Genomic DNA, 27,277 nt, shown 5'->3' on the forward strand with positions numbered 1-27,277 from the left:
TAAGCTGAGCTATTACCAGCAGGAGAGCGGGGTGGGGGGGAAGGGAGACCTTTTGTAGTGATGATCAAGGTGGGCCATTTCCGGAAGTTGACAAGAATGTCTGAGGAACAATGGTGTGCGGGGGAGAATAAACATGACGAAATAGTATTACTTTGTGTAATGACTCATCCACTCTGTCTTTATTCAAATCTAAGTTAATTGTATCCAGTTTGCAAATGAATTCCAATTCAGCAGTCTCTCCTTGGAGTCTGTTTTTGAATTTTTTTTGTTGAAGAATTGCCACTTTTAGGTCTGTAATCGAGTGACCAAAGAGATTGAAGTGTTCTCCGACTTGTTTTTGAATGTTATAATTCTTGTTGCCTGATTTGTGTCCATTTATTCTTTGACACAGAGACTGTCCAGTTTGACCAATGTACATGGCAGAGGGGCATTGCTGGCACATGGGGGCATATGTCACATTGGTAGATGTGCAGGTGAACGAGCCTCTGATAGTGTGGCTGATGTGATTAGGCCCTATGATGGTGTCCCCTGAATAGATATGTGGACACAGTTGGCAACGGGCTTTGTTGCAAGGATAGGTTAGTGGTTCTGTTGTGTGGTGTGTGGTTGCTGGTGAGTATTTGCTTCAGGTTGGGGGGCTGTCTGTAAGCAAGGACTGGCCTGTCTCCCAAGATCTGTGAGAGTGATGGGTCGTCCTTTAGGATAGGTTGTAGATCCTTGATGATTCGTTGGAGAGGTTTTAGTTGGGGGCTGACGGTGAGGCTCGTGGCGTTCTATTATTTTCTTTGTTGGACCTGTCCTGTAGTAGGTGACTCCTGGGTACTCTTCTGGCTCTGTCAATTTGTTTCTTCACTTCAGCAGGTGGGTATTGTAGTTGTAAGAATGCTTGATAGAGATCTTGTAGATGTTTCTCTGTCTGAGGGATTGGAGCAAATGCGGTTGTATCATAGAGCTTGGCTGTAGACAATGGATTGTGTGGTGTGGTCTGGATGAAAGCTGGAGGCATGTAGGTAAGCATAGAGGTCAGTAGGTTTCCGGAATAAGGTGGTGGTTATGTGACCATCACTTATTAGTACCGTAGTGTCCAGGAAGTGGATCTCTTGCGTGGGCTGGTCCAGGCTGAGGTTGATGATGGGATACAAATTGTTGAAATCATGGTGAAATTCCTCAAGGGCTTATTTTCCATGGGTCCAGATGACGATATCATCAATGTAGTGCAAGTAGAGGAGGGGCATTAGGGGACAAGAGCTGAGGAAGTATTGTTCTAAGTCAGCCATAAAAATGTTGGCATACTGTGGGGCCATGCGGGTATCCATAGCAGTGCTGCTGATTTGAAGGTATTCTTTGTCCCCAAATGTGAAATAGTTATGTGTGAGGACAAAGTTCAGCCACCAAGTTTGCCATGACATTATGGGGGATACTGTTCCTGACGGCTTGTAGTCCATCTTTGTGTGGAATGTTGGTGTAGAGGGCTTCTACATCCATAGTGGCCAGGATGGTGTTTTCAGGAAGATCACCGATGGATTGTAGTTTCCTCAGGAAGTCAGTGGTGTCTCGAAGATAGCTGGGAGTGCTGGTAGCGTCGGGCCTGAGGAGGGAGTCTACATAGCCAGACAATCCTGCTGTCACGTTGCCAATGTCTGAGATTAGGCATGGTGTTGAGCAGGAGTGCTGACTGGCAGAGTAGCTGATATGGGGTGTTACAAAGAGTCTCAGTCTTATAGATAGATGAGCACTCTCACTGCCCTTTGTAAGCACTGTTGATGTGAACTGGAAGGTTCCTAGTTCACATAGTTGTAGTGCTACCTTAAGGCAAACTAGGTACCTTTTATATTGCACCAGCAAGGTTAGTGCACGGCACATAAGCATGCTTCCTGATTCATGCCCTCATAGACCACAGAGCTGTGTTGACAAGTCTGTGGGGTAGGAGCAAGGCCACAATGAATGCCCACCCCTTGCCCCCCTTGGCCACAGCTGGGGAGGGGGAAGAGGTGTAATTGAAAGTGATACCACCAATAACTCATTGCCCCTCGGGTTGAGAACCCTGAATCCGCCACTTAATTACGTATTTTAATGTAGAGAAAATAAGTCTTCAAAATGTTGTTTTCCTATTCTTGTTGTGACTGGCTTAGATTCTGCCCCACAGCATAATTACAAGGCTTTATATACACTATACAGAGTTAGTTGTGTTGCTAGCCTATGTGCCTATTGAATACATGCAATCCATAGAAGAATTCATCTCATTTTGGAAGGTCAGTGGGTCCCCTGCCATATTTCAGAATGTTTGCCTTGAGACAGAGCTCAAAGGAGAGGATACTTAAATTAGTCTTTGAATTTAGGATATTGCCTTTAGGTGGCCTTATGCCCTCATGTTACATAATTCCCCAAATAGCTTCCTCATCTTGGAAGTAAATTACACCCATTATCCTGTACACGGATAGAGTGAGAAATTCCATGCTGGGACTTACTCCCAAGTCAGCAATAGGTAAGAAGGGACTGAAAGCCTGGTTGTGATGCTTTTTTTCTCGGGGGAACACCCTGCACCCCTATGTTCATCCTTCTAATATAATTGTGTGGTATTCAGTGCAAAGTTTGTCATGTTGGGTGTCTTCGGAAGGCTCATGATGCACTGAGCATTGTTATAATAATGTTATAGGTTGTAATTTCATGTATATAGTTGAGGCTGAAAATGTGTCCTCATGGTTTAAAACAAGCCCAGGCAAAGCTCTCCAGGAAGAGAGGGGCAGTTCATACCTCATCAGGGCATGTGTGGGTCAAACCCAGCCCAGCCTCTCAGGAACAAAGGACACTGGCCTAGGCAGCAACAAAGGATCTGTTGGACTCTTGAGTTTGGGATGACGATGAGGTAATGCTCACCTGACCCTGAAGGGTCAGGGGGAGGGGGTGGCAGAGCCAAGAGGGAAGAAAGAACATGATAAAAGGGAGAGATGTTTGCCATGCTCTTCCTCTCTCTTCCACCTCTATCAAAAAACACCACCACCAAGTGACTGAAGTGCTGATCAAAGGGGAGAACCTGGCTGAAGGGTAGCCAGCTAGCCAGTGGTGGGAATCATCTAAGTTGTAAGGGCACTGAAAGTGTTAAGATCAGCTTAGAATGTGTTTTGCTTTTATTTCATTTGACCAAATCTGACTTGTGATAATAAGTCAAAGCACTTCAAATTTATCTTTTGTAGTTAATCAATTTGTTTGTTCTACCTAAGGCAGTGCGTTTGGTTTGAAGCATGCCAGAGACTCCACTTGGGATAACGAGCCTCGTACATACCAATTTTTTGGTTAAATTAATGAACTTATATAAGCTTGCAGCGTCCAGCAGGCATAACTGGACACTGCAAGAAGAAGATTCCTAGGGTTGTATCTGGGACTGGAGATATTGGCTAGTATCATTTGGTTGCACAATCCAAGCAGCGGCTGGCCAAGAGTGCTCCCTCATGTAACTGGGAGCAGCTTACATGCTAGAAGCTGTGCGTGAACAGCCCGGGAGTGGGGGTTCTCACAGCAGAGCAGGGTAAGGCTGGCTCCCAGAGTCGAGGATTGGAGCGACCTAGCAGATCACTGGTTCAGATAACACCAGGGGAACGTCAGACTGGTCTAGTCATGTCAGCCTGAGGCCTGGTGTGGAAAAATCCACACTCCTGACCAACATAGCTAGGTCAGCCTCATATTCAAGTGGAGACCAGGCCTCGGGCTATGTACCAAGCTTGCCCTTCTGGAAAAAGGGTACAGTTGAGACTTGAGAATGTTTGTTTGCAAAATTGAGAGAACGTGCACTAGGAGTGGAAAGCATTCTCCACTTAGTCACACCAAGTTCTTTGACACAGTAGGACCAAAGTGAATATTGCAAACCAAGAGCTGTAAATCGAGTAAAAGTCAAAGTGCAAGGAGCAGCAGAAATAACTGACTGCAACAATGGTTTTAAAAGCGGCAATGCAGTAGGGAGGAAAGCTGATTTAAAAAACAAAGTAAGTCGAGGGCCTGAAGAGCTCTGTATAGCTCCAAAGCTTGTCTTTCACCAACAAAAGTTGGTCCAATAGAAGATACTACCTCATCCCGTTTGCCTCTCTTTATCAGTCTTGACTTTTTTTTAAACAGTAGTCCAAAATAGGACAATACAAGAAAGGTTCCTAAAGTTTCTCCTTGAAACACAGCAAAATCCTTCCTCATGAAGGAGAAATGTAAACTACTTAAAATTAACTCAGAGTGAGGGAGTCTGCCTACAAATACCAACATTTGGCAGATCTATTAAAGAAATTTTTTTTCTGGAATTGGATATATTGGAATTGAGTTTTAAATAATTGAGTCCCTAAAAACTGAATCTGTATCAGTTTGAGCATGTGCTTACTAGCCAGATGTTTCAAGAACCAGGGCTGGGTTTGCGGGGAATTTAAGACTGCAGATGTTTGCAGGTCTCTGCCACTGGCTGGGAGAAAAACCCTCATCCAGTTGAGCATCTGTTGCGAACACGTGTTCAACTGAACTGATGTTAGCAATGTTGGGAACCCTGGAGTAGGCAATCCAGCAACTGCTGATAGTTTGCAGCATCATGTTGACAAAACTTGCAGTGAGCAAGGTTAGATGATCCTGTGCTGAAGACTGTACCAGCAGCCAGTGGGGTGTGTACACTAAGGTCCCAGATGTTGCTAACTCCAGTTCAGAAGTAGAATTAGCAAAGTTGGAATTTTTTCAAAAGTTTCCTTAGTGTAGACAAGGCAATAAAAGCCTAAAAAGTTCCACCATCTATTGTCTTGTATCTAGAGTATACAAGAGACTAAAGTCTACAAGCTTACAAGATAATGCCATTCCTCAAGTCTAGATAAGCATGGAAAATGTATTTCTTTAATAATAAATTACATGCACACATGAAGAGCCACAGGTCAGGTTTGTGGCACTTTTCCTGGAAATCTGCCTCCCTGTGAAATTAATGTTGCACACCTTATTTTTCAATTGCACAATAGACTTGAAAATGTGCCATACACACACCTAAAGGCTGTGGAAGGAAAGTTGCCCCTGTGCTACTGAAGTAACTGTCTTCTCCCAGTTTGAACCACAGAAAAAAAACTTGTACAGTGTATGAAACGTACTGTCCAGGTAACTTCTCCTTTTGCTATGTCCAAGCAAACTTGAAACCTCTCTCCTTCCCTCCTCCCCGTACTTTTCTAGCACAGATGATCAAATGCAATGTGCATGCTTTGCTACACTGGCCTGTGGGATTTAAACCTTAAGATGTGTGTGCAGCCCTCATATCAGGGGTCGGCAGCCTTTCAGAAGTGGTGTGCTGAGTCTTCATTTATTCACTCTAATTTAAGGTTTTGCGTGTCATTAATACATTTTAATGTTTTTAGAGGGTCTCTTTCTATAAGTCTATAATATATAACTAAACTATTGTTTTATGTAAAGTAAATAAGGTTTTTAAAATGTTTAAGAAGCTTCATTTAAAATTAAATTAAAATACAGAGCCCTCCGGACTGGTGGCCAGGACCCAAGCAGCGTGAGTGCCATTGAAAATCAGCTTGTGTGACACAGGTTGCCTACCCCTGCCCTATATATGACAGGGTCCAGTATGCAATGCTCCATCTTGATCAGAATAATTTGTTACTTTGGCATTTAGTCTTCACTGGCTTCCCTGGTATATTAAGGATTGAGGGTAGCTGCAGTGTGTGCTCCATCTCATGCAAACTTGATACAGCTTTTGGGTCCTTTTCCAGCTCTCAAGATTTTACTGGGGCAAAGATTGGTCAGTGAAGCAGAATGGAGTAAGAGGCTTCTTAGAACAAGGACCCTTGCCAGTAAGTGTCTCAGCAGCCTAGAGATAAAGGTGGGACTTCAGGACACTTGTAAAATGCCCAAAGCTGTATCAAGTGGGTATATTTTCACCCTTCTGATTTTACAATGGCAGTATGCCATAATGCCATTCTTTGACATACTTTTTTATTTTTAACTGGACATCTCAAGCAATATTGTTGCTTAATTGTGGTGGTATGGGGAGTGTCTCCCAGGGGAAAAGAATTGAATGTATGGTAATCATAGTTTGATATACAACTTATTAGAGGTGGGCTGGTTGGGTTTTTCAACTCGCACTTACAGTCTTAAGCAAAAGAGGAATAAAGTTCTTGGTTTATATAAAACATAGAAAATAAAGTGTGGTAACTGTTTCCTTTCCTGTTCTGCCTTAGCAGTGACTCCTTAATTACACATGGGAAGGTGTAAAGACCCAAAAACTCCAATGACTCCCCATTTTTTTGGTTAAAAACTGCCTTCTATGGAATTGTTTCATTTGCACTCCCTAAGTCCACCTTACGAATTTTCTCTCTGTTCCTCTTTCTACTCACACTTTATCATCAGTCTCTTCTCTCTTCCTTTATGGTCCAGCAGTTGCTGTTGTCAATGCAAGAGAAGTGTCTTCCTCATTTAGATTGGTTTCATCCCCTAACTTCTCTTGGAAATAAAAAAAAATCTTCAGTTGTGAAACTTTATGAATATGTATTGGTAGGAATGGTCGTGAAGGCAGTCAAAATGAGTCGTTTGTTGCTAACTAGCAAACCTTATAGAGATTCTGTTGGCTGTCTGGATGAGGTGATGACCCTGCAATACCAGGGTAGGATGGAGATTGTGGTGGGGTTTTAAGCACCCAAAATTTAGGCTATGTCTACACTGCACAGCTTTTACTGGCGTGGCTGTATCACTACAGCTGTGCTGCTAAAAGTTGCGCAGTGTAGCCCCTGTTTGTCAGCTCTCCTGCCGACAAAAATCCCCAATGAGCAGCGTTTGTGTTGTTGGCAGGAGAGCGCTCCTGCTGACAAAGCGCTGTTCACACTGGTGCTTGTCACCTGCAAAACTTTTGTCTTTTAGGGTGGGTGTTTGTTTTGTTTTTTCTCCAAACACCTCTGAAAGACAAAAGTTTTGTCCTTCAATTGCCAGTGGAGACATAGCCTTAGTCATCTGACATTTTTTCCTGTTCGGCTGTCTTCACTAGGAAAAAGGTTGTTAAGTCAAGTTAGCTAACTCACTTGATGCCTAATGAAGACAAGGCAGGCTGGAGTCTTCACAAGAATTAGCAGGTTTTGTTAGATTTGATTTTCCTCAGTTTTCACACTTATCAGCAGGCTGAATTAAAACTCCAACCTGAAAATTAGCAGTTTGAATTAAAACTGGAGGAAATCTAAACTTTAACACTACCTGCTGAATCTTGTGAAAACACAAAACCTGCATGTCTTCACGGGGGTGGGAGAGGAAGGTGTGCTCATGAGGAAGAGAGGAGATCTTAACAGCTCAAATCAAGAAGACAAAGCCTCAGTGGGTGGTGGGATTACTGGCCCCTGCAGAATTTCACACTAATTACTACACTACTACTTAAACCTACAACTGTCAGCAGGACTTACTCTGGGATGGAGGCTAACCTTGTGATATCACTTCCACACTTCACTTCCATACCTTTACTTGTCCTTTTTATCTTGCTTTATTTCATTACCTTATTAACATCCTATTTACTTAAATCTTTTGACTTTCATTTTAACCTTAATCTTATTTCACTTAATTTTCACACTTATGCTGTGTGAAAGTTATCTCTATCACTTTTTGTATTACCATAGCACCTAGGTGCCTTAGTTATAGACCAGGACCCAATGTGCCAGGCACTGAGCACAGAACAAAGACGGTCCCTGCCTCAACAGTTTACACTCTGAGGCCATGTCTACACTACAGCCTATGTTGGCAAAACATGTGTGTGACTATTCTTAGTGACATAAATTACACCAACATAAGCATTCAGGTGCACAGCACTGTGTCAGTGGAAGAGCGTCTCCCACCGTCATAGTTTATGCTGCTTGCGGAGGTGGTTTTTTTTATGCCAGTGGAGAGCTGCAGCGCTGTATGTATAGACAGAGCTTGTGTATAAGAAGAGACAGATGGGGGAGTACAAGGAAACAATATTGGTCAGCATGATAGGCAGTGCTCTCAACACAGCAATGGTCTCGTTGTTGAGTTTTTTGTAGCCATCGTGGCAAAGGAGTTGAAGAGGGATTTGAGAGAGGATAATGGAGTAGGATTGCAGATGTTTACAGGGAGCTCCTAAGTGTGAGGAGTGATGAGGTATGCGGGGGACACAAAGATGCTTGTTTGAAAGTTTAACAAGTGGGTGATGGAGGCTGGCTTCTTGGGCCAAGTGGAGATGGGAGTTGAGAACTTGATAGCAAATGAGAGATGATAGGTAGGGTGGGATTAGGCTGTGGAGGACATTGAAAGTGAAGGTAAGTAGCTTATGGTTGATGTGATAGAGAAGGGAGAGCCAGTGGAGCAATGTAAAGAGCTGGGCTAGGAAAACTCTCTTTGCAGCAGCATTCTGAGTGGATAAGATTGGGGCGAGATTGCATTTGTCAAGGCCAGAGAAAAGGTTATTGCAATAATTGAGAGACATGATGATGAGAGCATAGACGAGAGTTTGGCTGTGTGGATGGATAGGAAAGGCAGTATCTTAGATCTTATGTAGAAAGAATCAATAAAAGTTAGATGGTCTGGATGGCAGGATCTCCTTGGATCATCCTTCCCATCTTCCGTCACTCTGCTTCTACCAATCTTCTGGTTCCTGGCACTCCACTCTTTTTGGCTCTTCCAAGCTCAGTATACCTGTATACAACTTCACCTTTGCTGACAATACCTGGTTCTGCTCCTTTACTGCCATTCTTCTCTCATTTTCCCCCATCCAGACAGCAGTGACACTTAAGCTTTCCCACTCCTGTCACTTCAACCTTCTCTTAAACTGAGTGTCACCCAGTGGATAACAACTTCATGAGAAATGGGAGATGGGGGAAAAAATATATAGGACAGGTTTCTAAGCAAACTACAAGCTTGTTCTGCCACAAGAGCACTTGGTCTAATTGGTTGAAGATTAATAATTTTTAGGGGTCAAAATGAGTAACTTAGCTTGGAAACAGTCTTGGTGGTGAACATCTGTTCTGTAACGCAACTTTACAGTCACGCTGAATAACCTTCCATGCTCTCCCTACTACAGGATGATTGCTGTGGAGCCTGCCTCTGAGAGGCGAGAAAGCCTAGTAACTGATGTAGTCAGTCTGTTAAATCCCTGATAATAGGGTCAGTTATGACCATCTCCAGAGAGGCTTTGTGTCACTGCTGCTTGTACTTTGCCAATGCACCTCTGATAAGTTGGTGTTGTTAACCTACCCAAAGACTGTTTCTAGCTGAGAAAAAGTGGACCTGCACACAGTGGTGTCTGCCTCTTCGTAATTATACCTAAGACTTATACTTCCAGAGGAGATGTTCAAGTGCAATTAACTTTACTGGTGATTCTCGTGTCTTGTTTAATGCCAAATAGCAGAGTATGGGGTTCTGTATTTGGTATTTCAACTTCCTCTTTGGGTTTGTCTGTGCCTCCAGACAAACCCTATCTCCTAAATATTGGACTGTGATTCTGCTGATGGTTCTCTTTTTATTTTACTCGGCTTGATTACACCAAATGGAGAAAAAATTATTCTGCAATAGCTATTTTGGTCAATTTTCCCATGTGGAGAAGAGTTTAAACATATTTTCTTGATCTCCAAAGCTATCATTGTAGACACTAGGGTTCTCAGGACAAATTATTTGGTGACCTCAGAGTGCGGCCACCAACTCTTGCTGGTGGCCACTCTCACACTTTTTCCTAAAATACAAATAAACAACAAAAAACAAATAACAATAAAAACAAATAAATTTGCACATACACATGTCCACATCATAGTAATTTATTTAGTGCTGGCTAGTAAGTCTATGAAAAGTGATATCAACAAACATACAAGTATCACTTTTCACAGCAGACTTACTGGCCCCAGCAAGTTTGGGGACAATTTAAGCCCTGGATGGGGGCTTGGGGAAGGCAGCGGGGGGCTGGATCCTGAAGCCTCGTGGCCAGAGCCTGCTACTCCAAGGTTGAAGCCCAAAGCCTGAGCCCCACTGCCCTTGCGTAGATGGGGAACTCACTGGCTGCCTGCTCCTCTATTGTGCCCCAGGTGACTCGAGAGGGGGGCAGGGTCCAGCCCCTGCTGGAAGCCCCAGCAACCAACACCAAGGCTGTGCATCGAGGAGCACTAGGGAAGGAGGAGAGGCCACTTCTCTCCCCCCCGCACCCTTCTGAATCACAGCCACTGAGGCTGTGGCTGCAAGAAGAGCCCCTGGTGGCTGCATATGAGAAGTGCTGCACTCGATGGTTGGAGTTGTGGGTGCTGTTTGGAAAAACTGCACTTGTAGCTCTGGCTGGCTCTCTCAACTGCTAGCCTCTGTTTAGGCAAAGATCAGGAAACTGAGTAAGGCACTTTCAAACCACAGTTTTGAGTAGAATGGGAACCTGTTCTTCAGCTGACTCTTTCCTTATGGAGAAGGGAAGAGAGGAAAAGAGTTATTGATTTTTACCTACTTCTGTAGGTGCAGTGACTTAAGGGAAGGCAAATTTGGACTAAGTTATCTAATCATTCAGATTGGTACTACACAGTTGGGACCTAATGCGTTTTACTGGCCTCTTAGCTCAATAGGTTGCAGTGGAAGCAAAAAAACAGCAAGATTTCTGGAAAATCTAGCTTCCCTGAAGAACTTTGATAGAATTGCTTGGGGGAGTTGTACCATATTGTTCTGCCTGTGAGTGAGCATAATCTCAGAGGGGGTGTGGTTTAGAGACCAGTCTGTTGTTTGGTAGAGCATAACCTATGAGAATGCCAGATATTGGTGCCAAGTTCTACCTTTGGCAGCAGCACTCTAAGTTATTTATCTTTGTGCTGAAGTTGCTGTGTTTCTTGGTAATTTTGGGTTTTACAACATCCATTTATAGATCTGATGCAATCTTGGGACATATTTTACTGGTATAGTTAAACCAATAGAATTCCCTGTGGGGGCACTCTTATTCCAGAATGTTCTGCAACTGTGTCAGAGGCACTGCATGAGGTGACCTGGAGCTCTTTCAGGCTAATGTGACTCCTGACTGTTGCAGGGAGTGATGGGAAGGGATAGCTGAAGGATGGTGTTCTGTATCACAGTCCTCTGATATCTGCTTGGGATTTGAGGATATGGTCATAGATTCAATGAGGCTAGTATCAGGGTTGGCTGGAGACTATAAATGGGAGCTGTCTTTGTTCCTGAGATTAATGCAGGTATGTTGCTGCAGGGTTCAAGTCTGTAAGATCTAATCTTTAGTGAGGTTACAACTTGGGAGACTCTGTAGAATGGTATGATCTAGTGCTGGCTGGCTGTTCATGTAATTCAGGGGGTTATTACCTTCTCCTGGCCTTAACACAGTTCTATCAAAGCATCAGGGTCTGTGGCTAGTGAGAATAAACTATCCATTGTTTGTGATCGGGTCAGCTGGGAATCTTAGTTTGGACCTGAGGAGACAAAGTCCACTTATGAACTAATTGGGAAACCTGGCTTCTGTTCCAGGAGTGAAAGGTGGTTATTATCCAGGTGTACAATAGATCCTCAGATATTAAGCAGGAGTTTTACTAAGTGTGGGCTGAAAGAGAGAGATGAGGCTTTTCTTCACCACACTTCCAAGGGCTATTTATGTACAACAGTGGCTTCTTGGAATAAACAGGTCAGTGCTTACTCCTTCCTATTGGTAGCAATGAATCCTCTGTCCTCTATAAAGGCAATCAATGTCTCAGTGCTGATTTTTCTTCCTACACTAATGTTGAGGGCATCTTGCTTGCTTTTTGCCTGAAGGGGAGATTTGTTCTGTGGTTTGGACTTGAAACAATGGATTGTTTTCTGTTATCATAATATCCACTCCATTAGCAGAAAAATCTTCTTATAGCACTGCAGCTATGTATTCACTTGACTGAATTGTCAGAAGACCTCTTGTGTGTTCAGAAGAAACATTTGGTAGTAGGGACCCAAGGAAAGGAGCATTTCTTGGCCTGTAGTTAGATTATATGTAGGGGAGAAGGGAAGCTCTGACGCAACCTCTTGTTGAAAATCCACCTCTCTTACAGGGCTTTTCTGTTTGTTTGATACAAGGGCTGTGATGACAAGGCAGTCAAACCCTTCCCTGGCCTCTCAAACAAGGTTGTTCTATAGGAGAATAAATAACTAGCACTTCTAGAGCACTCTACAGACTAACTTATACAGAAGAGGTACTTACTCTAATGAGCCATATGCAGTCTTCAGGGCTTGCTTTAACTTTGAATACCTGCAACAGACTTACCGCCCCTTGTTGTTTTGACTATCCCTATTTAAACCACAACTCATCACCATGATAGCTAGGTGTCTGGACGCTGCCTCAGTTTAAAATATTATCGGTCTTTAATAGAACTGACATGTATAGGCTGTTTTCCAGGCTTGCTGCGTGATGTGATCCAGCTTCCTCTCAGATTAAACTGGGATCTAATGGCAATAACACACACCAGAGTCACTGTTACCAACTTCTCCATTGTAAAATACTCTGAAGCTTACTCTTTTGGAAGTGAGGAGAAGGATGGGGTGACAAAGATTCCAGTCTGTATGACTGGCTGTGCACATCTATCACAGGCTTAGTAACAAGAAATCTTGGTTAAACAGATCCTTTACCTGAAATGCTGTCGGAGTTAAAAGCTTTGGTAATTTTGTAAGTCCAACAATTCGTATGTATTTCGTTGATGATTTATTTAGGACTCCTGCAGAAGTGAGCCAGGGAATGGTAACATTATGCCTTATGGAATTAGGTGGTGCACTTAGACAAAAGGTTAGTTTTTTTGTTTTTGTTCTGCTTCATAATGAGTGGAGTTGAATTTGGTGTTTTGTTCCAGTTGCAGCAGAAATTCAGAGTGTTGTGGGGAGGAGAGAGATGAGAACCAAGCAGGAAATGGATTAGCAGCAGGCCCAAAACCTTTCTCAAAGTTAACTTCTCAAAAATTGCCAGTGGAAGTTAGAGCAATAAATACGAGGGAGTTTCGTACTATAACACTGTCTCCCACCAGCTGCACTACAGGAAGCATCTGTTGGCATGGAACAGCTCATAGCAAACATCACAAGAAAGGGGAAGCAGGATCCAGCCAATGTGTTCATGCTATAAACTTGATGTGATGTCTGCACAACCCATCACCATAGGGGTGATGCTGCTTCCTTGGTTTTCTTGTGTAGTTCTTGAGGTGGTACCAGTTCATCCCATGTTGCTTGTGCTTTGCTGGTCCTTGAAGACAGCTCTTGATTCTTTCATTTTTCCTTTTCCTCTTTCCCACCCCCAAACAGTCAGAGTATCAGCACTTGATGTGAAGACACCAGAGGAGCTCTTTGTGGAGAATGGGACAGAAGCAAGACTTCCATGCACGTTTTCATCCCGAGACGTGATCAGCAGTGCAGCGTCCATCTCCTGGAGCTTCCAACCAGAGGGAGCAACAACCCCAATATCAGTAAGAGCCCTTTGTCTGGGTTGATCCTGCTGTTTGTGGCAGGGCTGGGAGGGGAAAATCTTGGGTATGTTTAAGAAAGAACTCTTTGGTCAGGTACGTTTGTAAGGCAGGTCCCACTCCATGTTGGTGCTCCTTCACCCATCCCTCACGTAAGCTTTTGTTTTTAGCTTAGCATGAAATGTCACCAGATGCTTGTACAAAGTGTCACATCCTGTGTTTAACATCGGTTCTCTTCTTGCTGCCATGTAGTTTGGCTTGGAAAAGGCCAGGGTGGTGGTATGTTTACACTGCAGCTGGGAATGAGCCTTCCAGCGTTGGTAGACTTGTGCTAGTGTGGCATGATCTAGCATACTAAAAATAGCTTTATGGACGTTGTGGCTCTGGCAGAGACTTGGGCAAGCCACCTGAACTGAAGCCTAAGCGGTCAGGTGGGCTTGAGAGGGTGAGCTGCAACATCCACACAGCTATTTCTAGCACACTGGCTTGAGCCCTGGTACTGTGAGTCTGTGTCTACCTGGGCTATGGGGGCTTGCTCCCAGCTGCAGTGTACACACACCCTTAGGCTTGGTCTACACCTAAAAATTTGATTGACCTAGATACGTTGCTTGATGCTGTGAAAAATTTCTCTCCTTGTTTGACAGAGTTAGGTCAACTTAATCCCTACTGTAGGGGCAGGCAGGTCTAGCTACAGTAACTCATGTAACGTTGTAGTTATGTTCCTGGAAAAAGCTACTTTAAGCTAATCCAGTTTCCCCATAAGAATTAATGTAAATGGGGGGAGGTTAGGTTCCATGGAAATGTTTTTTGCCAGACAAGACTCTATACTTTTTAAATACATACACACACACACACACTCTCTCTCTCTCTCTCTCTCTCTCTCTCTCTCTCTCTATAAGTTTTATGCAATTTAATACTGTACACAGCAATGATGATTGTTAAGCTTGATTGAGGTGGTGAAGTCAGAGGGTGGAAGAGGGAGGGATATTTCCTAGGGAATGCCTTACTGCTAATTGATGAACTAGCACTTGGCTGAGCCCTCAAGGGTTAACGCTTGTTAATGTAGCCTCTCACTCTACAAGGCAGCACAAATGGAGGGAGGGGAGAAAGCATGGCAGAGAGAGAGACACACCTTGTGTGAGAGACAGAGAGAGAGAGATGTGCATTGCCCCTTTAAGTACGCTGACCATACTCTAAGTACACTGCCTTTTTAAGTAGATCAGCTAGTTGAGACAGCAGCTGCTGCCAGCAAGCTCCCTCTGTCGTGTGGCCCCCCACCCCGCTCTGTGCAGATGGCCTAATGGGGTAAAGGAGTGGGGGGAAGGGGACACCTGACATTAGTACCCCTCTTCCCCATCATCCCCGCACAGCAAGCAGGAGGATCCCAGGAGCAGCTCCAAGGCAGAGGGCAGGAGCAGCACATGGCAGTGGGGGGAGGGACAGCTGAACTGCCAGCAACTGATAGCCTGCTGGGTGGCTGCTGCACAGGGAACTTAGGGGAGCGGGGAGCTGATAGGGGGACTGCTGGTCCATCCTGGTTCCAAGCCCCCCCCACTAGCTCCAACTGGCTGTTCTTTCTGCAAGCAGTGGGCAAAGCAGGTGGCTGCCAAACCACGTTATAAGGGAGCATTGCACAACTTCAAATGAGCATGTTCCCTAATTGATCAGCAACATAACAATGAAACAATGTTAACAGGGATGACTTTAAGTGAGGAGTTACTGTACTGCCTGTTGAGAGGGTGGATTTACTACAGTGACAGAAAAACCCCTTCAGTCATTGTAGCAAGTGCCTGTGCTACAGTGGCCTCGCTGTCGTGTGCTGCTGTAGCATGTGTAGTATATACATACACTCAACTTTTTCAAGTGCCTCAAAAAGGTGCACAGTTAGGGAATAGGGAAAGTCAGAGCAGGGAGGAAGCATTGGAGCAGTGTGGAGGAGTGCACTGGGTTTGGAAGAGTACGAAGTGAGGGACCTGCCCCTGTGTCATGTTTTGCCCCTTGGAGCTGTGCACTGGAGGGTCAGCACATCCCAGATAACAAACCTTATTGATGTAAAGAATTCAGGCACAAAACAGAAAAACCCAGTTTGACTAGAGCTTTGAAGAACTGGGTTTCCTAAAGAGGCTTTCTATCCTCCCTCAACAAATAAGGGATTGATGTGGTCTGGGTTGGGGAACAGGGAATGAGCATGTGCAGTGCCTGGGGCAGGGACTGCATCACCACTTTCCTGCCTCCATCTGGTACATGCGCTCTTCACAGCCTCACCATCTCCCCTCCTCCTCATGGCCTCTGCAAGCTTATGAGGGGTGTGGAGTGCAAGGGTGCGGGTGAAGCAGCTTGGGGGTGTGTTTGCATTTGAAGCAGTGTATGCGAGGGTGCCTAGGGAGCTTGGAGCCTAGGGTTTGTGGGGGTGGTCAGCAAGGGATGTGATGGAGGGAATGTTGGAAGAGTTGAAGCAGGGTCAGAGCAGTGGTGGGGGAAGAGGGGCAATGTGAGGGGTGTTGGAGCAGTGCAGGGAAAGGAGGGGTCCCAGCTGTCCAGTGAGGGATGTTGGTCAGCTTCATCTGCCTCTTCAAATTTCCATACATACATGTTCTCCTGTCTTCCCCCACAGGCTCCATGCTAGTTCCTCCACTGTTCCTGCCTCTTCTTTCCAGCTCCTCAACATGCAGGTGCTATGCTGACACCTGCCACTGCATGTTGAGGTGAATTGTGCTGGAGAAGCAGACTGGAGATGTTGCAGGGGCAATGAAATGACATGCATGCAGCCAGTGCATTTTGTGATAATCTTGCCCAGGACCAGAAGCAGTGGAGGTGGAATGCTGAGCTGTGCTAGATGGGAATGTTGAAAAATTGGGGAATTTTTTTTTAATAACTAAACGTCAGTAACACAGTAAAGTTGCCCAGTGGTGTCTTGTGCCCTTCTAGAATGTGGAGCCTCGCTAAATTTAAACTTCTGAAAACCAAGAAATGAAGACTTAGGTGTATACCGTCCCTGCAATGGAGCCTTAACTCTACTCTCCTTGAGCGATGCCTGAATACACACAGACTAGCCCTGTACCGGGCCTAACAGATGCTATAGAACACATGATCACTGCAGGGTTAAGTCTAACACCTTCTTTTTGCTACTGTAGACCTCTAATTTAGAGCAGGCATAGCATACGGGACCTGCTGATTCTACACACATTACGCCAGACTTGCTACCACCCTTTGGCCTGAGGATTTTTTTCAGAGATGGTGCCTTCACTTCCCTCTCAATACAAGAAGGGCACAGTGGTTGTGACCTGTGACACCTGTGTGTGAGCCCTTCTCTCGCATCACAACACCCAGACTGAGACTCCTTCGCCTAAAAAAATTTGCATTGGACTTGAAGGCTAAGTCATACTGTGGCTACTTGAATGTGTGATTAGTGGAGCGACAGCATGCTTGCTACAATCTGCAGCTAGAAGTAGCTGGACTCTGGAGGAATTCCTACTCCTACCTCCTAATGTGGTATTGGAAAGGGCCCAGCAGATCTGGAGAAACTATCTTAGTGAAGGAGGGGTGTAAGCTTTGCAATGTTCTGATGTGGATGTTCTTACATGCTCTCCTCTCTGGCTGCAGTTCTTCTATTACTCTCAAGGGAACGCGTACCCTGGGAAGGACACACCATTTAAGAACAGAATCAGTTGGGCTGGAGACCTTAACAAGAAAGATGCATCTGTCAGCATAGCAAACGTGCAGTTCCGGGACAACGGCACTTACTTCTGCGATGTCAAGAACCCACCTGACATAGTTATGAAGCCAGGAGAAATCAGACTTAGAGTCGTGCAGAGAGGTACCTCCCCTCACTAACTCTTCTTTTCTTTAGGTGCCATTCTGGGCATGGGAGAAACTGTTGATTTTTATCTCTAGTCTCCAAAGTCACAACAGCCACTCTCAGAATTTGTTTTCAAAGTTAATTTTTAAACACTGAAGATACCAGTCTTAACCAGTTTTTCTTACTCCATCCACAGTATTCCCAAATCCTAATTTTTCTCATACCCTAAAGTCTGCAAACAAATCCCATCTCTCTTGCATGACCATCATAGTCAACAGGCTGTGAAAGGGCTTAGGTGGGGTGTGGGCTGGGTGACATCATGCAGGGAAACTAACATTTTGTCTGTCTTTGTGTTGGTGAAATAGATGCTTGGTTCCATGCTGTTTAAATTTCAGATGATGGAAGTCACTCCTCTCATAACAGGAACTAAACATGCAGGGATTTGGAAGGGGTCTAATGAAGACCTGTGGACTGTCTGTATGTTAAGGCTGTTACCTCTCTGAGAGCACAGGAAAGTAGAACTCATCCAAATGTTAAAACTTCCTAAATAGTTATTAGAAGAAACTGTGTCTAGAGTTTAACAGGTTTACAAATAATTTTCATCCGAAATGAAACACTAATCATTACAAACTGAGCTAATCTCTGTTTAGAGAAACATTATGCAGTAATATAATCAAATCTCTCAATTTAGCAGGGTGTTATATTACAGTGACAAAAAGGGGTTTTATGTATGAATTTATGTATCTCTCTGAGCTACTCTAAGACTTCCATGCAGCCAAGAACCCACTTCCCTCTTTCGGTTCAACCACATCTTAATGTGTGCTTGTGACTTTGGACATGTAAAATTGATGTGGAAGGCAACTATTGAATTGATCCTGATGAAATCATGGAGTGAAATCCTTTATTTCATTAAATAAATTAAGGCTGGAAGAAGTCAAGAGTTTGCTTTACTCTCTGAGTCACAGGACTAAGAGAAACTTTGGTTGTGGGGAGTAATTGGAACATATTGTGAAGTAGGATGGTGAAGTAGGTGTCTGTTTTCCAAAAGCTCATCACTACTTCAGGGATTCAGAATAATTTGTAATGCAAGCGTTTGTCACAGTTCAAGGCAACTACACCTGTATTTTCCCCTCTATGGTCCACCAAGAACATCCACTCTCCGTTTTTCTGGCTCCCTATCTGTCACCTCTCTTGGGTGGAGATGGGCATCTCACTTCTTTTTCCTGACTGGGGTATTTCCATGGTGCACAGTTCCCTGCCTACACTGTGAATTCCCCAGGAAGTCAGACGGCCTCAGCAGGCCTGCTTTGCTTTTCTCCTCAGAGGTTGTAAACAGCTTAAGTGCCCACAGTTATAAGCTGTGACACAGCTTTTTGTAAGCAAGCCCTTTTATTCATAGGGTGAAAGCATTACAGAGAAAACATATAAAAACCTACATGTATGCTAATAAGCTTACCAGAAATCACCCCAATGCTGACAAGGGCTCTGTAGGAGTCAGTCTTTCAAACTCCAACAGGTTTTTGTGGTTAAGATTATAACTTAGCTCAGGACTAGCGCACACATGAATTTTTGTTTCTCCTTTATACAGGTTAGACCTCTCATCCTGTCTTCATGTAACAGGTGTTGAGCAGACTAAGGTCCCCTTCTCAGGGTGAAGTTTCAAAAGGCTGAGTTCTTGCATAACTGGACGGGGTACATTTACATATACCTTCCCCGAGAAATGCACTGAACTTTAAAAGTTCATTCATGTCTGGCACATTGTTTTGTATAGTTAGGGCCCTACCAAATTTACGGTCCATTTTGGTCAATTTCACGGTCATAGGATTTTAAAAATGATAAATTTCATGATTTCAGATCTTTAAATCTGAAATTTCACGGTATTTTAACTGTAGGGGTCTTGATACAAAAAGGGGTTGGGGGGAATCTCAAGGTTATTGTAGAGGGATTACAGTACTATTAACCTTACTTCTGTGTTGCTGCTGGTGGTGGTGATGCCTTCAGAGCTGGGTGGCTGGAGGGTGGCTGCTGGCCACCTGGGAGCCCTGGTCTGAAGGCAGGGTCGCTGCCAGCAATAGCACAGTAGTAAGGATGGCGTGGTATGGTATTCCCACTCTTACTTCTGTCCTGCTGCCTTCAGAGCTGGGCCATGGTCAGCAGTCGCCACTCTGGCCACCCTCCTCTGAAGGCAGCAGAAGTAAGGATGGTGTGGTATGGTATTGCCACCCTTACTTTTGCGGTGCTGCTAGCGGGGCGCTGCCTTCAGAGCTGGGTGCCTGGCTAACAGCTACCACTCTCCAGCTGCCCGGCTCTGAAGGCAGTGCAGAAATAATGGTGGCAATACCGTGACACTTCCCACCCCCAAAATAACCTTGCAGCCCCCTTTGGGTCAGGACTCCCAGTTTGAGAAACGCTAGTGTCCCCCTTGAAATCTGTATAGAATAGGGTTAAAGCACACAAAAGACTGGATTTCACGGTCTGTGATGCATTTTTCCTGGCCGTGAATTTGGTATGGCTCTACATATAGTCCTTTGAAATGCATAACACTTCTCAGGGTTTACATTAATCATGTTCCCTTCCTTTCTCTTCCCCCCCCCCCCCCAAGACATCAGTCCCATAATAGATAAATACAGTGAACTCGTAAAAGACTGAATTCAGTAAAGTTTGTCAGTGCTGTATATATCATTGCGGAATAAGGAGGAGAGTTGGGTACACTCCTGTTGGAGCATAGACTCCGACCTACGCTAAAAAAAATTGCCATTGTAATTTCCTGGCAGGCTTGTAACTCTACACATCAATCTTCAGCTTTGCTAGCTCCAATGCACAAATGTTCACACCACTTCTGGAATTACATTTGCTCTGAGCAAGGCTGATGTCCATGACCAGTGCAGAGCTAGCAAAGGCAGCAAGGGCGGATTATGTAGCTGTTTTGGTTTACTTGATCTTCCCAGCGGCATCCCTCAATGCTCCTGACCAACCTTTGCTGGCTACTTTTACAGCTGAGAGCACCTGTCATGTCAAGTTGGCTGCATGGTCTTGTACTTAGATTATAAAGATCTTTGGGGCAGGGATTGTTTTCGTTTTGTGTTTGTGTTGTGCCTAGAAATAGTTTGGGTCCATAGCTAGGCCACCTAAGTGTTCTAGTAATACAAATACAGTTTATAAAAAGATTCCTGGAGTGTCACTCTGGAGCCTAAAATGTCTGAGTCAGTGTGAAGCCGTGGAAACAGCTGCAAATATGGGTGAGAACAAAACACTCTCTTTGTTCAGAATCTCACCTGGTGGAATAATCCACTGGGTTTTATGGTATGTTACTGTCCAATTTAAGTTCTCAGCCATTTTGACTTTAATTACACCCATGTGGTGTACAGCTACAGTAAGACACATGTCTATGCCATGCCAAGAGACCTAGACCATTGTGATTTCAGAGATAACTCAACCAGTTACCATCCTTGGTCTACAGCTAATCTGCATGCAACAATTTCATTGGTTGTATTAGGGAGACTGCACAAATGTTGTATTACCTGGCCAAACTGCCACCCCCATAAATCTTCTAGCACAACCATCAATGCAATAGCTGCAAACACACAGCCCCTCACTGCAGCACACCCCCCTCATTCTCCACCAACACGAATCCACACAATTTTCCCACACAGTAAGATGACCAATGCAGCCTCCCCTCTCCCAATATGACCACCACACAATAAACCCAAATATCACTCTGAAACCTAGAATGTCTGAATCAGTGTGAAATGATGGAAACAGCTACAAGCATGACTTAAGAGAACACTCTTTGACCTGGTCTACACTAGGACTTTAGGTCGAATTTAGCAGCGTTAAATCGATGTAAACCTGCACCCGTTCACATGATGAAGCCCTTTTTTTTTTTTTTGACTTAAAGGGCTCTTAAAATCTGTTTCCTTACTCCATCCCTGACAAGTGGATTAGTGCTTAAATCGGCCTTGCCGGCTCGAATTTGGGGTACTGTGGACACAAATCAATGGTATTGGCCTCCGGGAGCTATCCCAGAGTGTTCCATTGTGACTGCTCTGGACAGCCCTCTCAACTCAGATGCATTGGCCAGGTAGACAGGAAAAGAACCGCGAACTTTTGAATCTCATTTCCTGTTTGGCCAGCGTGGCAAGCTGCAGGTGACCATGCAGAGCTCATCAGCAGAGGTGACCATGATGGAGTCCCAGAATCGCAAAAGAGCTCCAGCATGGACCGAACGGGAGGTACGGGATCTGATCGCTGTATGGGGAGAGGAATCCGTGCTATCAGAACTCCGTTCCAGTTTTCGAAATGCCAAAACCTTTGTCGAAATCTCCCAGGGCATGAGGACAGAGGCCATAACAGGGACCTGAAGCAATGCCGCGTGAAACTGAAGGAGCTGAGGCAAGCCTACCAGAAAACCAGAGAGGCGAACGGCCGCTCCGGGTCAGAGCCCTAAACATGCCGCTTCTATGATGAGCTGCATGCCATTTTAGGGGGTTCAGCCACCACTACCCCCGCCGTGTTGTTTGACTCCTTCAGTGGAGATGGAGGCAACACGGAAGCAGGTTTTGGGGATGAAGAAGATGATGAGGTTGTAGATAGCTCACAGCAAGCAAGCAGAGAAACTGGCTTTCCCGACAGCCAGGAACCGTTTCTCACCCTGGACCTGGAGCCAGTACCCCTGAACCCACCCAAGGCTGCCTCCTGGACCCAGCAGGCGGAGAAGGGACCTCCCGGTGAGTGTACCTTTTAAAATATTATACATGATTTAAAAGCAAGTATGTGAAAGGATTACTTTGCCCTGGCATTCGCGGCTCTCCTGGATGTACTCCCAAAGCCTTTGCAAAAGGTTTCTGGGGAGGGCAGCCTTATTGCGTCCTCCATGGTAGGACACTTTACCACTCCAAGCCAGTAGCACGTACTCGGGAATCATTGTACAACAAAGCATTGCAGTGTATGTTTGCTGGCGTTCAAGCAACATCCGTTCTTTATCTCTCTGTGTTATCCTCAGGAGAGTGAGATATCATTCATGGTCACCTGGTTGAAATAGGGTGCTTTTCTTCAGGGGACACTCGGAGGTGCCCGTTCCTGCTGGGCTGTTTGTCTGTGGCTGAACAGAAATGTTCCCTGCTGTTAGCCACGCCAAGAGATCTAGACCATTGTGATTTCAGAGATAACCAATTACCAGGGTTGAGGGGGTAGCCACACAGTGGGGGAGGCAAAATGCGACCTTGTAACGAAAGCACATGTGCTATGTATGTAATGTTAACAGCAAGGTTTACCTTGAAAGAGTGTAGCCATTGTTTTATAAAATGTCTTTTTAAAATACTGCTGTCCCTTTTTTTCTCCACCAGCTGCATGTGTTTCAATGATCACAGGATCTTCTCCTTCCCAGAGGCTAGTGAAGATTAGAAAGGAAAAACACACTCGTGATGAAATGTTCTCTGAGCTCATGCTGTCCTCCCACACTGACAGAGCACAGACAAATGCGTGGAGGCAAATAATGTCAGAGTGCAGGAAAGCACAAAATGACTGGGAGGAGAGGTGGCGGGCTGAAGAGAGTAAGTGGCGGGCTGAAGACAGGGCTGAAGCTCAAATGTGGCGGCAGCGTGATGAGAGGAGGCAGGATTCAATGCTGAGGCTACTGGAGGATCAAACCAGTATGCTCCAGTGTATGGTTGAGCTGCAGGAAAGGCAGCTGGAGCACAGAGTGCCGCTACAGCCCCTGTGTAACCAACCGCCCTCCTCCCCAAGTTCCACAGCCTCCACACCCAGACGCCCAAGAACGTGGTGGGGGAGCCTCCGGCCAACCAGCCGCTCCACCACAGAGGATTGCCCAAAAACCAGAAGGCTGGCATTCAATAAATTTTAAAGTTGTAAACTTTTAGAGTGCTGTGTCTCATTTTCCTTCCCTCCTACACCACCCCTCCTGGGCTACCTTGGTAGTCATCCCCCTATTTGTGTGATGAATGAATAAAGAATGCATGAATGTGAAGCAACAATGACTTTATTGCCTCTGCAAACAGTGATCGAAAGGAGAAGGGGAGGGTGGTTAGCTTACAGGGAAGTAGAGTGAACCAAGGGGCGGGAGGTTTCATCAAGGAGAAACAAACAGAACTTTCACACCGTAGCCTGGCCAGTCATGAAACTGGTTTTCAAAGCTTCTCTGATGCGTACTGCGCCCTCCTGTGCTCTTCTAACTGCCCTGGTGTCTGGCTGTGCGTAACCAGCAGCCAGGCAATTTGCCTCAACTTCCCACCCCGCCATAAACGTCTCCCCCTTACTCTCACAGATATTGCGGCGCGCACAGCAAGCAGTAATAACAGTGGGAATATTGGTTTTGCTGAGGTCTAAGCGAGTCAGTAAACTGCGCCAGCGCGCCTTTAAACGTCCAAATGCACATTCTACCACCATTCTGCACTTGCTCAGTTGAGCAGCTCCTGACTACTGTCCAGGCTGCCTGTGTATGGCTTCATGAGCCATGGCATTAAGGGGTAGGCTGGGTCCCCAAGGATAACTATAGGCATTTCAACATCCCCAACAGTTATTTTCTGATCTGGGAATAAAGTCCCTTCCTGCAGCTTTTGAAACAGACCAGAGTTCCTGAAGATGCGAGCGTCATGTACCTTTCCCGGCCATCCCACGTTGATGTTGGTGAAACGTCCCTTGTGATCCACCAGAGCTTGCAGCACTATTGAAAAGTACCCCTTGTGGTTTATGTACTCGCCGTCTTAGTGCTCCGGTGCCAAGATAGGGATATGGGTTCCGTCTATGGCCCCACCACAGTTAGGGAATCCCATTGCAGCAAAGCCATCCACTATGACCTGCACACTTCCCAGGGTCACTACCCTTGATATCAGCAGATCTTTGATTGCGTGGGCTACTTGCATCACAGCAGCCCCCACAGTAGATTTGCCCACTCCAAATTGTTTCCCAACTGACCGGTAGCTGTCTGGTGTTGCAAGTTTCCACAGGGCTATCGCCACTCGCTTCTCAATTGTGAGGGCTGCTCTCATCTTGGTATTCATGCGCTTCAGGGTAGGGGAAAGCAAGTCACAAAGTTCTATGAAAGTGCCCTTACGCATATGAAAGTTTTGCAGCTACTGGGAATCATCCTGGACCCGCAACACTATGCGGTCCCACCAGTCTGTGCTTGTTTCCGGAGCCCAGAATTGGCATTTCACCGCATGAACCTGCCCCATTAGCACCATGATGCATGCATTGGCAGGGCCTATGCTTTCAGAGAAATCTGTCTCCATGTCCTGATCACTCATGTGACCATGCTGATGTCGCCTCCTCGCCCGGTATCGCTCTGCCAGGTTCTGGTGCTGCATATACCGCTGGATAATGCATGTGGTGTTTAATGTGCTCCTAATTGCCAAAGTGAGCTGAGCGTTCTCCATGCTTGCCTTGGTATGGCGTCCGCACAGAAAAAAGGCACAGAACAATTGTCTGCCGTTGCTCTGACGGAGGGAGGGGTGACTGATGACATGGCTTACAGGGAATTAAAATCAACAAAGGGGGTGGCTTTACATCAAGGAGTATTTCAGGCAGGGCTTCACGGAAGGTTCCAATAAGAAATGGTGCACCGAAGTAATTGTTCTTATTGGAACAAGCAGGTTGGTCTGGCCTCTGATTTATACGTGGCTAGATTTACCTCGCTGCACCTCCTCTGTGAGTGACTGCAGTGTGACCTAGAGGAATGAGTCCCTTAGATGGGGGCGGCGGGGGGAAGCAAATGAGTACAAAACAGATCTGGTCTATTTCTTGTTTTGATCCATTCCATCTATCTTTTACATCTTTGGCTGGCAGCAGATGGTACAGAAGGACTGCTAGCCATCCTCATCTCTTGCCTGCCCGGCAGAAGATGGTACAATAGGACTGCTAGCAATCCGTATCGCCTGCCTGCTCACCATAAGATGGTTCAATAGGACTGACTGCAGGATTAAAGAGAATGACCTGGTCAAGTCACTTCTAATGTAGTCCCTGTACCCAGGTCTGCCCAGGTGCTCCTGGCCGACGTGGCCAGGAGCACCTCGGACATGACGATGACGGCTACCAGTCCTACTGTGCCATCTGCTGCCACAAGGCAAGGGGTTGCTGCTGCTGTGTAGCAATGCAGTACCACGTCTGCCGGCACCCAGGAGACATACAGTGACGGTTACCTGAGTGGGCTCCATGCTTGCCGTGGTATGGCGTCTAGACAGGTAACTCAAGAAAAAAGGTGCGAAACGATTGTCTGCTGCTGCTTTCACGGAGGGAGGGAGGGAGGGAATGGGGGCCTGAGGATATGTACCCAGAACCACCCGCGACAATGTTTTAGCCCCATCAGGCATTGGGATCTCAACCCAGAATTCCAATGGGCAGCGGAGACTGCGGGAACTGTGGGATAGCTACCCACAGTGCAACACTCCAGAAGTCGACGCTTGCCTCGGTACTGTGGAAGCACTCCGCCGAGTTAATGCACTTAGAGCATTTTCTGTGGGGACACACGCACTCGAATATATAAAAACGATTTCTAAAAAACCAACTTCTAATTTAACTAACTAATTTCGTAGTGTAGACATACCCTTTGTTCAGAATATCACCAGGTTCAGTCATCACTGGAATTCAGACATTTTTGGCATTTTATGCACAACTTTATGAATTACATCTCTGCAAGTCCACGGGCATTCAGCTACTACTACTAGTGATGCTCTTGGTTCTGCCTGGCCACTGAACACCTCACCTAATACTAGGCAAGCTGGATAGCAGCCTCGGCAGTGCCTGGGTGTTTTCTTGCCCATCCCTACAGTACAGATATCACCAGCCCTCGTGATGTCCGTATCCCCAGATCAACAAGTGAGGACAGATCAATATGGAATTAATTAATGATAGCATTGATATGCATATCCATGATTATAGATCATGTCTGTACACAAGATTCACAGGTTTAATGGTCAGTTTTTGGGGGTAGCTACGTTAGTGCAAACCTCTCTGTGCAAACCCCTCTTGATTTGAGAGGCTTATATCAATTTAGCTTAGTTTAGTAAATTAACTGGGGTTTATACCAGTTTAACTAAATCACTTTTACAGAAACACATTTATTTAAATCAGTGCAACTTTTTATGCAGGCAAGGCCTTTCTCTCCTCTAAGGTACTCGGCAATTCAAAGTCTATATAAAATAGATCAGTTTGATAATTTATAGGTTTTTTTTAAAAGATATAATAACTCTTAAGCTACCTAAATTGGATTCCTTCAAGTCTGAAAGAGCTTTGTTACCATGGCAACCTTAAACAAAAAGAGGCAGGTCTTCACTAAGAACATATATGTAACTGGTCACTAACAGAGGTATTACAATTTTTTTGTGATACATTGACTATAATGCAAAACCTTTGAAGAAGCACTGAACAGCGAATGCCTATGTGGTCACAGAATAGTCATCGGCTGGTAAACAGTTACACAAACAGCTTAGTGTACAAAAGCAATTTTAAGTTTACACCTGAAATTAAGAATAATCAGGAGCTGAGACAAAGGTGTGCAGTTCCTTTGTCTGCAACAGATATCACTCCAAAAAGATGTTTGTAAACCATGCAAGCCATTTTTTTCCACTTCAAAGATCATTGAATTTTCCATGGACAAAACAGCAATAAACTATTGCAGGAATTCAAGGGACAACTTTTCTCACTGGATGGTGAGAAGGTGACATAAGACACTTGTATTCTAAACGGAACACTGCAAGTCTTTGTCAGAAGCAGGAGGTAACTTTCTGATTGGCTCACATGGGCTTTGCCAAGAACAGGTTAGACAGACCATTGGTAATGGCTAAGAGGCCTTTTTTATGTTCAGTTATTTGATCCTTGAGGCTGAGGTATCTCGACAAAAAGAGACAGTCCACTAGCTGCCTATTGAAGGGTCTCCCTATCCCCCAACACCTTATCTTATCCTAAGACATATACCATATTATCTGTTTCTTTAAAGTCTTTGGGAGACAATGAAATCCGGGAAAAGAACCAGCTATAGCTGTCAGAACACCTTCGTTGAAATTAACTACCTGAATGTTCTATCTTAAGAAATTAGTTCTTGCAAATGTTGAGATGTTTGCAAATGTTGATACCTTTGTATCCA

At 45.1% G+C, this 27,277-nt stretch overlaps 1 protein-coding gene across 3 annotated transcripts in view; it reads left to right on the top strand.

The window, feature by feature from the left end:
• Nucleotides 1-27,277, top strand: part of MPZL1 (myelin protein zero like 1) — a gene marked incomplete at its 5' end in the record, with an annotated part of 58,210 nt that overhangs the window by 2,653 nt on the left and 28,280 nt on the right. For all 3 annotated transcript variants that reach the window (XM_084617201.1, XM_084617200.1, XM_084617202.1), the window contains 2 exons: nt 13,222-13,382; nt 16,983-17,196. In XM_084617201.1, coding sequence (XP_084473327.1) covers nt 13,222-13,382; nt 16,983-17,196 — 375 coding nt within the window. The remainder of the gene's footprint in view (nt 1-13,221; nt 13,383-16,982; nt 17,197-27,277) is intronic.

This window comes from Lepidochelys olivacea, assembly GCF_965140295.1.
Source record: "Lepidochelys olivacea isolate rLepOli2 genome assembly, chromosome: 1".
Taxonomy (NCBI): Eukaryota; Metazoa; Chordata; order Testudines; family Cheloniidae; genus Lepidochelys; species Lepidochelys olivacea.